This window comes from Mesitornis unicolor, unplaced genomic scaffold (genome assembly GCF_000695765.1).
Source record: "Mesitornis unicolor isolate BGI_N332 unplaced genomic scaffold, ASM69576v1 scaffold9171, whole genome shotgun sequence".
NCBI lineage: Eukaryota > Metazoa > Chordata > Aves > Mesitornithiformes > Mesitornithidae > Mesitornis > Mesitornis unicolor.
In genome coordinates this window covers 1-11,941 of record NW_010161656.1, presented here as the reverse complement: position 1 = coordinate 11,941, position 11,941 = coordinate 1, and the positions used below count along the sequence as shown (strand labels likewise).

At 46.4% G+C, this 11,941-nt stretch overlaps 1 protein-coding gene across 1 annotated transcript; it reads right to left on the bottom strand.

The window, feature by feature from the left end:
• Window positions 1-2,759: 2,759 nt before the first annotated feature.
• On the bottom strand, window positions 2,760-11,765 carry LOC104535411 (cullin-9-like; the record flags this gene model as incomplete). Its single annotated transcript, XM_010193397.1, has 11 exons — window positions 2,760-2,967; window positions 3,762-3,853; window positions 4,048-4,181; window positions 4,501-4,618; window positions 5,518-5,628; window positions 6,110-6,184; window positions 6,410-6,503; window positions 7,412-7,575; window positions 7,665-7,829; window positions 10,950-11,090; window positions 11,402-11,765. Coding segments are annotated over 11 exons (1,666 nt in total), but the record flags the coding sequence as incomplete, so codon positions are not given.
• Between the last annotated feature and the right edge of the window lie 176 nt (window positions 11,766-11,941).

The following is an 11,941-nucleotide window of genomic DNA, read 5'->3' as shown; positions in this document are numbered from 1 at the left end:
GGCCTAGCTGACAAGTGTCCATTTTGGACTTGGGCTTTAGCTAGGGTTAGTATCTGGTGAGGGTGATGGATTACAACAAATGTAGCTGCATTATGTGGTGAAAGCCTCTGAGGTTTTCCCATTAATTTGAAAAAATATTTAAGTTTTAATGCTTGAATTATCAGTGATTCCCTTCTTGAAATACAATTAAAGTTCAACTGTTGTATAATGTTATTATTTAACCCATACTCAGCATCAGATGGCCAGATGTTTTACCAGAAATGTAAAAGAATTACTTTTTTTGTATAATCTCTTGCTATCTGGAATAGTTATTACTGAACCAAGCCGTGAAGGATGGACAGCCAGCCTTGACAAGGTTTGGGAGCTGACCCTAACCTCAGGGTCTAGGTCACCTAGGTCTCCTTTCATGCAGTGGTGCTTACATCTCTACTCTGCAGCCTCCTTAAGGAGCTAGAGGGACAGCCTGGGACAGCTTTCATGTTTTATCTTAAGTCTTAAGAGTTTCACATGAAACGGGGGGAAGAAATAAAGAGAGCCAAAAAGAAGGAAATAAGGAGAAACATGAAGGAAGAAGGAATGAAAAGAATGAATGAATGAATGAAGTAAACTGTGATCAATAAATAGCCAAATGCCTCATCATCCGACCAGTGATGTGTGTGAATGTATGAATGTGATTCCAACTGTCCCCACTTACTCTCCAGCAAAATCACAGCCAAGAGAACAAGCTTGGTGTAGTCAGCAGAGAAAGATGACCCTGTTGAGCCTGACTCTAGTCTGGCACTGTGGAGAGATATCAGAGGTGTAGAACAAATGGGAGGCTCCGCAGTTGCACAATGCAGGCCAAGGTCCAGTTGCCAGTGATACACTGCTGATCATTTCTTCCACTTACCTGCTGAGGTGTGTGGCCAGTGGGGAGCCCCAAAGGGCTCTCACTTCTGATGCCAAGCGCCTGGCATGACATGCTCCAGGGACAGGCTCAGGTAGGGAGTTTGACTGGGGCAGTACACTCGTCAAATCATAACACAGGTGTCCTAGGACAAGCTCAGGGTGGATGAAACCTCCCAAAGAGCAGAAGATCAAGGCTTGATCTTGATCTCTAGTACAGATATAGTCCATGAAAGCAGGGCCTCACTGTCCTTCTGAGTTTCTGGGTTTTAAGTAGGCATCCAGGAGGCAGTGGCTGAGAAACTCCAGGCACAAGTCTCCACATGAGGAAAGCAGCCATCTAGAATGTTCTGCTCTGTCCTGCAACAACCTGGGTAATTCAGGCTGTTCCTGCAAGGACTGGTCACTCTGGGGAAGATGAGGCTGGCTGGGTTATCTCCTCCACCTCTCTCCCACTAGTGGCTCTGAGGAGAAGGCCCAGAGGCATCACTGATTGTGGGGCAGGGAACCCATTCACCACATAAGGGGAGCAGGGCGAGGACTTCCACCATGACAGACTTCCACCATGCAGGACTAGGAGCAAGGAGGTGGGAGTGAAAAAAATCAGACCTCTCTCCTGCCCAGCATCCTCTAACAACCCCACATTCCTCCCATATGATACCCAGGGCCTCAGAACAGCCCTGTATCTCCAAAACAGTCCCACAAACCTCCAAATCACTCCCTCAAGCCCCAATAGCAGTCCCACATCTACCTCCAGCTGAGCACCACGTTACCATCTTCATCATATGCAGGCATTCTGTCTTCCACCTGCTCCCAGAAACACCAGCCCAAATACTCTGTGTGATCTGATCCCCCATCCTCTTTCCCATGCCTCCCCGTATCTCTTACTGTTCCCTGAGCTGCCCAGGAAGCAAAAGCCACTTTGCAGGGCAGACTGTGGCCTGGGTAAGGATCCCAAACCCACATCAAATTCACAAATAACTCCTGGGATGAGCACACCCAGGTCACATCCTCCTCACTTGAGAATGTCCTGCTCTCCTTTCACACCAATGCTTCCCAAAGACAGCAAGGAGGCTTGTGGCAGAAGAAAACAGTTTCATTTTTAAACAGAACCTTTTTCAACCCTTGTTCCTCAGGGTTATCTTTGCAAAAAAAAAGATAAAGTATTATATGAACAACTTCTGCATATGTATATACACATATATCATATACATGTATGTGTTGCATACATTTATACGCATAAAAACATTCCTGCAAACTTGTGCCCCTCATAACAGGCCATCTTGCTTTGTAGCAAAGAAAACAACTCCAACAAACAGCAAAAAAATCTGTCCCCTCAACTAGAGAAATACACTGAACAACATCCATTTGTGGCTCTCCAGGGAATCCCACCAGCTCCAGATGGGAGGCTTTGACTTGAGTGTAACATCACTTTAGAGTATTTCTAGACACTGGCTGGATTAGACAGTGCCGTGCTAGGACACGTGCCACACTCAGCTGTGCCCAGTCCTTGAGGAGAGCAGGCCCAAGGATACTGAACAGTCCTTTAACAGGTGGGCAAGCAGCCCTCACTTGCAGCGGGACTGTGACTTCCTAACTCAATTAGATACCTATGGGGAGAAATGGAGACAAGGGAGAAAGGTGAGGAGATGTCTTTCTGAGAGAAGTGGCTACAGTAACACAGCCCATCTGTCCAGAGCAATGCTTCTGCACATTAAAGGGGAGTCACTAAGCAAGTAGCCCCCAGAGGAAATGTCTCTTCATGCTGCCTGAAAGCTCCTCCTCACTGTCTTTGAGGAACGACACTAATACAGACTGGTCAAGACAGAGTAGAGGTGAAGGTCCAGGCTTGCATGCTGGGCAACAGCCCACTTCTAGTCATAGGCATCGTCATCATCAAAGTAGGAGTCACAATCTAGGTTATCTGACTCATCATCAAACAGAAAGTTGTCTTCATCAAGGTCGTCATCATCGTCATCATCATCATAGTCTTCCTGCCACTGCGGTTCATACTCCTCATCTTCAACATCTTTGCCACCTTCATCTGTGTTGAAAGGGTCACACAAGATGGTACGTGTTGGCCTATTGAGAAGGAGAGCGTCACATCAGACACCTGGCTGTGAGCAGCAACCACAACCCAGCCCCACACCACACTCATCCTCCCTACTACCATCACCTCATCATCTGCATTCAAAGCCACGCAGGTATACCTAGAAGGTCACTAAATGGCCTTATCCATGCATGCAGCACAGGGCTGTATCACAGAGCCTCCTGCGACTGGACCAACAAGCTGCAGTCTGCCACCAGCTCTGGTGTCTCAGCCCCATTCCAAGGAGACCAGAAACCCTGCTCTGAAACAGTGTCTCTTGACTCAGTTGTCATTCTTTCTTGCAACACGTAGCAGCTGTCAGAGAGGACTGGTCACACTGGGATAGACCAGCAGATGCCAGTTGGATTTCTTGGTTTAAACAGCATGTCATACACGACTTTGTTTTGAACTCATCACCTTCCCATCACCCTTAACACCAGCCAGCTCTGTACTCTAGGACAGCAAAGCAACAAGCCATATGTTTCACCTCTCAACACATTATTTTAGAGCTATGTCACCTCTTCTCCATTCCCTTCTTAAAATAAATGTCAGGCCCTTCCATCTCCCCCCATGTATGTTCCTGTTCTTGCCCTCTTGACCACAGCTGCATATCAAGCAGAGGTTTTGCTGGTTTCCCCACCACTATGTCACTTACATTGTTATCTCAAACCACAACACAGGATGCAAGTAATTAGTATCTGTTATTAACTCTTTGGTATGTCAGCAAGCACAGAAGAAAACTCTGGTACCTCCTTTTTGTCTGCGCTCACCTGCTAAGAAAACTCACCCTATACTGGCAGGGGCTGAAGTAGGCACATTTGATTGTTTCACCTTTCTCTCACCAGAATCTGCCAAAGTCTGGAGCCCAACATGGAAATCCTGCTAGCATGGAAGAACAGCCAGAAGAGAGACGATATGGAATTTAGGGTATATTTAGTGCTGCAAACCCCTTCCCTACATACACATAACACAGACTCTATACCCTCAGCTGATCGAAGCCCCCTTTTCTAGGTCTGCTCACAATCAAACTAGACCAGAACAAGATAAGCCACTAATGGGCATGTGGACTTCACCTGTGTGGAGTGCCAAAGCATTGCAAAGAGATGTTTCTTGATCTGGTGCACCAACTCCAAACCAGCACTGAAATGCTTTGCTTTCAGGAGCTGAAGAGAAGAGGCCAGGTCCTGGTACTGCAGCAGGGTTTCCTCTGCAATTCAAGGCCAACAAAGTCACGCTGCTTCCCAAACTCTTAAGCAGAGACCTCTGATTATGAAGCCAGTCACAGCTTCTTAGGTCTCCTCTGCACATACATTCCTCTTTCAGAAGGGAACGTGTTGCTTCTTACTGCATGAATCTCCACTGGCAGCCAAACTGCTTCAGTGGATTTCCCAGAAATGACACCAAGAAGGCAAAAATGGGCAGGGAGAAACAAAAGAGACCAGCTGAGTGCTGGTGTGTACCCTACTGCCCCACTACAGAGCTGCCACCCTTTGAACCAGCTACTCTGGAGAGGCTGTGGGACTTACCCAAAAGGATCTGCAGAGTATTAGTATGCAGCTCTAGGCTCTCAGTCTGCTGTTCCACAATATCCATGCTCTCACTGTCCTGGTTATAGTAGCTGTACACACAGGAGTAGGCCAGCACCTGGAGTAGTACAGATCATGCTTTAGAGTGAGCAAGAAGAGAGTAGCATCACACCCTTACAGACTTCATTACGTATCAGTGGCCGAGAGAAGCATGGCAGTGCTTCTGCTCTGTGGCAAGTGACAGCAGTGCCAGGCTACCTACAGCTACTCGTAGGATTGGAAATGAAGGTGTAATTATTTTGTACTGAAGTCTGAATAACTGATTGTTCCTATCTGCAAACCATCACAAGAATGTAGACTATAAATGCATAATAAGTGTGACTGACCAGCAGGCAGAGAGTCAAAACAACCAGCACACAGAATCTACACATGGCTGGGCGGCTCAGGTTGAACTCAAGTGGCAATGAGAGATCTGAGCCCAAAGAGAGGCAGACATGGTGCTATATAGCACCAAGAGCCCATGACAAAGGCATTTCAAAAGTTACAAACTCCTATTATGAATGAATGACCACCCAACAGGAAACAAGACCACTGTTTCCATGTAAAGAAAAGGGCCAGAAGAGCCAGCAGCAGCAAGCAACAGTGACATGCATCCTGGCAAAAGTGAAAAGACAAAACAATACCACCACTGGGGCATTTCAAACTGGAATGCACCAAACCAAATATATGAACACCCTATAGAGCCTTGTGCTGATTCCATGGTCTCAAACTGAGTTAAGCTCCAAAACCTAGATCTAACTGTGAGGAACACTGCAGACAAAGCCCAACTCGGAGTGAGAGCAGGGAAAGGTAGACATAAGCTCTGCCCTTACTTTGATGCTATTCCTCCCCTCAAGCTTATTTTGTCTCCCCTTGTTTAGTGTAGGGTAAGGTTGGTGTCTCCTCACTTTAAGAAAGGCATAAAACACACCAATAGAATTGGGCCTAAACCTCAGCAAGTCCATTATCCAACCGTACCTTCCGTGCCTGCTCCAGCACTTTACAGGCATCAATAACAAAGGTCAAAGTCCTAAGTTTTGGCATCTTGCTGATGGAAGAAACCCTGTTCCTGAGATTCACAGCAAATTCCTGCAATAACCACGGGAGAAAAAAAAGTCAACATCAAGCTCCACAAGATAAAAAGATAGCACCTTCCACACAGATAATTGCTAAGCATCCTGAAGTGTCATTTCAGAAGATGCAGGCAGCAGAACGTTTACTGCATCCAACTATGACATCCCTTACTGTGCCATCACTTCAACCTCTTACAGTATTTCAGCTCTAGACAGAGTTCAGCCTTCAGTCGCCATTGCTTCCAAGTACTGCATCTGTTCGAGCACGTAAACACCACGAGTTAGGCATTCAGCCTCCACAACAGACTCGCTAGAAGAAAGCAGGCCAAGAACTACCCGTTTTATCAGAGCAAGAGTGAAATGACCACACATCACCATCTGTATCTAAAGTGCGTCACAGCTTCAGGGGAAATACATTGAGACACAACAGAAACTATCCTGCTCACCAGGGCTAAGGCAATAGAGTCGGCATCTGCAAAGGAAGGAGGCGGCCTTACCCTTGCATGATGATGAAAGGTGCATCTCTCATTGTAATCCTGAAAACGCTTCTCCTGCCAAGCTGCTTTACTCACCTGAAAGGAAAGGTAGAAGTAACCTGTAGCAAGTTCCCTCAAGTACCACAGTTGTCTGGAAATGGCTACTACACATACAGACTTTGAACAATACCATCGATATTACTGGCAAGTGCACGAAGTCCAGAGCAAATGGCACAAGTGCAGATCCTCACCCTCTCTCTGAGAGGCCAGGTGCATCTGAACACAAGCATGAACCACTGGGACATATAGCAAACCACTCACCATAGCAGAGCAGTTGTAATAATCCTTATGAGTTGGCCTCCAGGGTTTGAGGCAACGCCAACAGAAGCCATGGTTACACTTCGCACACGTCATACTGCGTGGTAGGAGAACAAGAATGGGAACCACTCAGTCCTAACAGCTACTTGCAGACAGCTCCTCCCAGTGCTCCCCTACATCCCAGACCTGGAGTGTGCAACCCAGTCACTCCCGTTCACTCAGTACTATGCATTTCCCCGCATTTATTTTTTAAAGCCTTTGCTAGAAGCAGATGATGCTTAAAACCAGTCACTGTGTCTCCAAAAATGAGCTTGGTAAACTGGCAGCGTGATCTCACAGTACCAACTTACCAAGTACTTGAAGGAGGAACTAAGCATTCCACGGTTCACAGCAAGAGTCGCACAAGCACATCACCTCTTCCCTCAGTAATGCAGCACTCCGCAGTGCAGAAAGACACTGCATGCCCCAAGGGCCACATACAGCATGTGGGTTCAAATCACAGCTGGGCACTAAGGGTTGTGCCAGTGCAAGAAAGAAACAAATGGCGACTCGTAAGCCCTGGCTTCAAAGCTGGAGATAACTCCCCTATCATGTAAAAAGCTGCCAGAGATCCAAGCCAATTCAAAGGGGTAGTTAAAAGAGAATTGCTTAAAGTTACAGGAATAGGTGAGCATGAAAGAAAAAATGGCACTGATACCTTCACTCCTCTAACTTGTACCTCTGTATGTCTACAGCAGATTCTGAGAGCAGACAAGTGTGCGCAGTAAAAAGGTACTGCAAAATGAGTTGTGGTTCTACTACAGAGCTAACAATGGATTTAACTCTTAATGCTGGTGAACATTTTGCTTTTCCTAGGCATTAAAAGCAATCACTCATTCCTCTCAAACTATAGATCAGACCTGCTGTAACTGTTACTCAATAGCCAAAAAAAAAGGCGCACAATGGACCTAACTGCACATTTTTGACCTCTCCTGTCTCCAGCAGCAAACAAAAATGGATACTCACTGCAGGCATCCCTCATTTTTCTCAATCTGAGCCTGGCAGTTTGGGCAGTGCTTTGAAATGAGCTTAGCCAGATGTTTACTTTGGGCTTCATTTGTCATTCCCTCATAGTATCCATCGTCATCCACCCACTGCGACATGTGGCTGCAGCTGGCAGGATAATGGGCCTGGAAGAGAGAGCCAGTCAAACACACCAAAGCAGAGTGGCGTGTGCCAAACCCAAGACAGCATTGTCCGTGATTCAGCTCGGCCTCACCTCTGGGAAGTTGCAGTTGAAGCAGGACATCCAGGAGCACTTGGAACAAGCTGCCCCATAACCAAGCCCATCCTTAAGGAGGATCTGATCACAGCCCTGAGGGTTGGTGCACCACGTCAAGTTGGAGCAACACTCAACATAGCCTCTAAGGAGGGTTTTTTCATACTGTAAGAAGCAGCCAAGGAGGAGATTTAAGGCAGAGCAGCTGCATGGTTAGGCCTTACAACTGAGGTTTGGTGCCTCTGAGCTCTACATCTGACTGAGCAACTACTCACAACAAAACAGCACTCAGCTAGTTTACTCTTTCATTCTCTTTGTGTAAATTTCCCACCCCTTGCATCATATCTGGAGACTGTTTCATATAATCACAGAACAACTGAGGTTAGAAGGCACTTCTGGAGATAAACACTAGTCTAACCCCTCCAGCTCAATACAGGGTTGCTCAGGACTGTGTCGTCCAATTGGGTTTTGAGCACATCCAAGCATAGAGACTACAAGCCTCTCTGCCCAACCTTTTCCAATGTTCCATTACCCCTACTGTTAAAAAAAAAGTTTTACATTTAAATCTAATTCCTCTTCCTTAAATTGGTGCCCACTGCTTCATATCTTTTCACTGGATAGCACCATAATTAATGGGCTCCTTAATCCCGTGTGTGTATTTACACATGTTGGTAAGATCCACCCCTGAGCCTCCTCTTCTCCAGACTAAACAAACCCAGCTCCCAGCTTCTTCCAGAGGTGTTTCAAAACCTGAATCATCTCTGTGGCCTTTTTCTGGATTCTCCCCAACACTGGGTAGAGGGAAAGGGCCACCTTCCTCAGCCTGCTGTCAGTACTCTTCCTAATTCAACCACAAGGGCACACTGCTGGTTGATGTTCAGCTTGTTGTCCACCACAGTCCTATTTTCTATTCTGCAGGGCTGCTTCCCAGATAGCTGGTCCCTGGCACATACTGCTGCATTGGGTTATTCTACCTGAGGAGCAGGACTTGGCACTTCCCTTTGTTGAACTTAATGATATTCTTGTTTGCTAAGTTTTCCACTCTGTTGAGGTCGCTCTGAATGGCAGCACAACCATCTGGAGTGTCAACCAGTCCTCCCAGCTGTTTATCAGCTGTAAATTTGCTGAAGGTGCTCTCAACAACCAGGTTATCAATGAAGATGTTAAACAATGTTGACCTGAGTATCAACCTTTGGGTTATACCACTAGTGATACACCAATCTCTGGGTTATACCTCCAGCTGAGCTTTCTGCCATTGATTGTAACTCTTTGAGGTCAGCAGGCTACCTCACTGCCCATTCATCCAGCTTCTACTTAATCAGGTTTTTTTTTTTAATACATGGATGCTCTGCCCACAGCCTCTAGACATTACTGCAGAGGACAAGGCAAACTGGTCACCAATAAGGAATACCTTATATATAGGGGGAATATTTACACATGCTGGAGTTAATCCAGGAGTGGAGCTCATGGCATAAATCCCAGCAAAGGATCCCTGGAGGCAGAATGAAAGACCACTTCTTAAGAACAGACTTTGAAGGAACTTGAGGGAAACAAAGTTGAAAGAAAACATATTTCTTTCAAAAATATGACAGGGTTTATGTTTTGCAGAAATACAAGCATTAAAGTTTAAACTCAATTATTTTTATATTAGCAAGAGTGCAGCCAGCAGGCAAGTGAAGGGATTTCTCACACCTATTTGGCAGTGGTGACACAACTGGATACTGGGAAAAATCTGGACTCCCAAGTACAAGAAATACATTAACAGACTAGAGAGAACATTGTCTGTAGGCCAACAAGAGTCAGGGGCTGGAGCACAGAATGTTTGAGGGGATGCTGAGAGAGCTGGATTTGTTCAGCGTGGGGAGACGGCAGCAGAAGGGGATCTTACCACTACCTAGAGCTACCTAAATGCAAGATGCAGAGAAGACTGAACCTGAAGCAGTACATTTTAACTTCAGCATTAGATCTTCACACAATAATCTGGCCATTTGAGCACAGGGTTGGACCAGAGATCTCCATAGATTACTGCAACCTAAATTATTCTAGGACTGTATGTATGATTCTGAATGAGGCATTAATGCTCCAGCCACACCGCTTACTGAGCAAAAGCAGAAACGGATAACACTACAGGGAGAGAACTGGAGCAACTTGTTAAAATTGGCTGCAATTTCTGTTGACCTGCAATAACATTTTTAATAAATTAGCCATAGCAACAGGATATTAAATCCTGCCCTCAGACAGGTGATACTACAGGATGCTTCCTCCCTGGAAGTGTTCAAGGCCAGGTTGGATGGGGCTTTGAGCAACCTGGTGTAGTGGGAGGTGTCTCTGCCCACAGCAGGGCATTGGACTGGATAATCTTTAAGGTCCCTTCCAACCCAAACAATTCTATGATTTGCAAAGCCAGTAAGAACTAACTGCCCAGACAATTCAATGCACTAATTCTCCCAGCATTTCTTACAGAAAACAAGATACAAAAGATACATTGAAGGAAATGCTTTTCTGTAGCCTTGCCCAATTTGGTTGGCAGTTTACAAGCAAAAAGAAAAATTATAGAGCAGTCTTTACGACTACTGTTTATTTCTCCTTATGACTGATCACACAGGATCATAATGACAGTAACAAACTCAAAGAGGAGGAGCACAGTTTTAGAGAAGCAATTGCTGGTAAAGACCTGTCAAACAACAGAGCAATGAAAAACAGAGGAGACACCAGTTTTGTCCCACAGTTGACAAAAAGAGTCTGTCATGGGACAGCCACAAGTCTGCCATTAGTTGGGGAGCACAATCAGCTCTCAGTAATAACTAAAAACTGAAATCGGGAGAAAAAGTAGCTTCTGTCTCAGAAAAAGCAGCTCCTGCTGCCCCCTGCTGACTGAGGGCTAAGGTGAGCAGAGTTCAGGGAGCTTGGTTTAGAGATGTCTGTAGATTATTTGCCTTAGATTTTACAATTGCTTTCAGCACATCAGCACAGGATACTTGTCATGAGCTGCTACCACAGCTCTCACCTGGTCTTCAGATAAGGATGCACCTGAAATGTTGTTTGCTGGAAACACAGTTAGAAGAAATACCACTACGCTCTTCTCCTGATGTTATGCTTCCCTGGATAGCTGGTATTGACCACGGTCAGGGACAACAGATACGACTGGCCAGAAATCTGGTCTGCCTCAATTATCACACTGCCAGTCTTAGTAACAGGAAAGAGAAAAGCAGCAGCAGGATAATTGGCTAGTGCTGGCCAAAATGAAATAGTTTGGACACCCAGTAACCACCTCTCCTACTTCACCTTGGCTTTAATCTCCTTGGAGGAAACGATGGAACAAATGAAGGCTGCAGTTGGCTGTGCACAGCAGTCAGATATGGGACAGGTGCAGTTGACAATCAGGTTCTGTTCAATGCGAGTTGTCAGATACTCACTCCAACATGGCTGTGAAGGCAGAAGAGGAGAGATTAGAGCTTAACAGGAGCTCCACCACCCGGGTCATCTGATCGTGGAAGCCCACCCCACCCAGCAGAGGGTGCAAAAGCACCACAAAAACTGTGGATAAGTACTCAAATTACAAAAGTCTGAACAGACCTATCAGGAGCTGAAGGATCACAACAAACAAGGGAGCTGAGAATGTATGAGCTCTGTGAAAATCACCTCCCAGCAGCTTCAGACAAAGCTACCCAACTGCCACCAACCAGGCAGCAGCAATTCCCTACCAAGTTACAGGAGACAGACCCCAGGACCTTCACCTTGCAGCAGTAGTGCATGCAGCAGAGGGTTGGAGGCCTGTCAGTGAGACACAGCTGGTTCACACAGACCGGGCAGTGGGTTCCTGGGCTTGGGGGAGGCTGGGCATTCTGCACTTTTAGCCCCGAGGAGATGAGCAGGGTTTCACGGTTCTCCACATAGCACTGGATCAGGAAATCCACATTCCATCTGCAGTGCATGAGAAGGTGCTGAGCAACATCATCTGAGATGCTCAGAGTATCCTGGACCTGCTGTACTGTCTGGTTCATGAGCAGCTTTGCCTCCTCTGGACTAAGTGTGTGCCCCATTGGCACCTGCAGCGTTGCCATGAGAAAGTCCTCTGACGTGGCTATGCCAGGATTCAACCTAACAAGGAGAAATGGGTCATGTCCATACAGGGTGGAGATGCACACCCCTCCACACCTGGTGACATGTATCCCTACCAATAGGAGCAGTTGATCCTGTCCTCATCTGGAGATGTCTCTGGTGGCCTGCTCTGGAAAACCATCTGTGCCTGGCCCCCAAGAGGTGTTGTGGGTTCA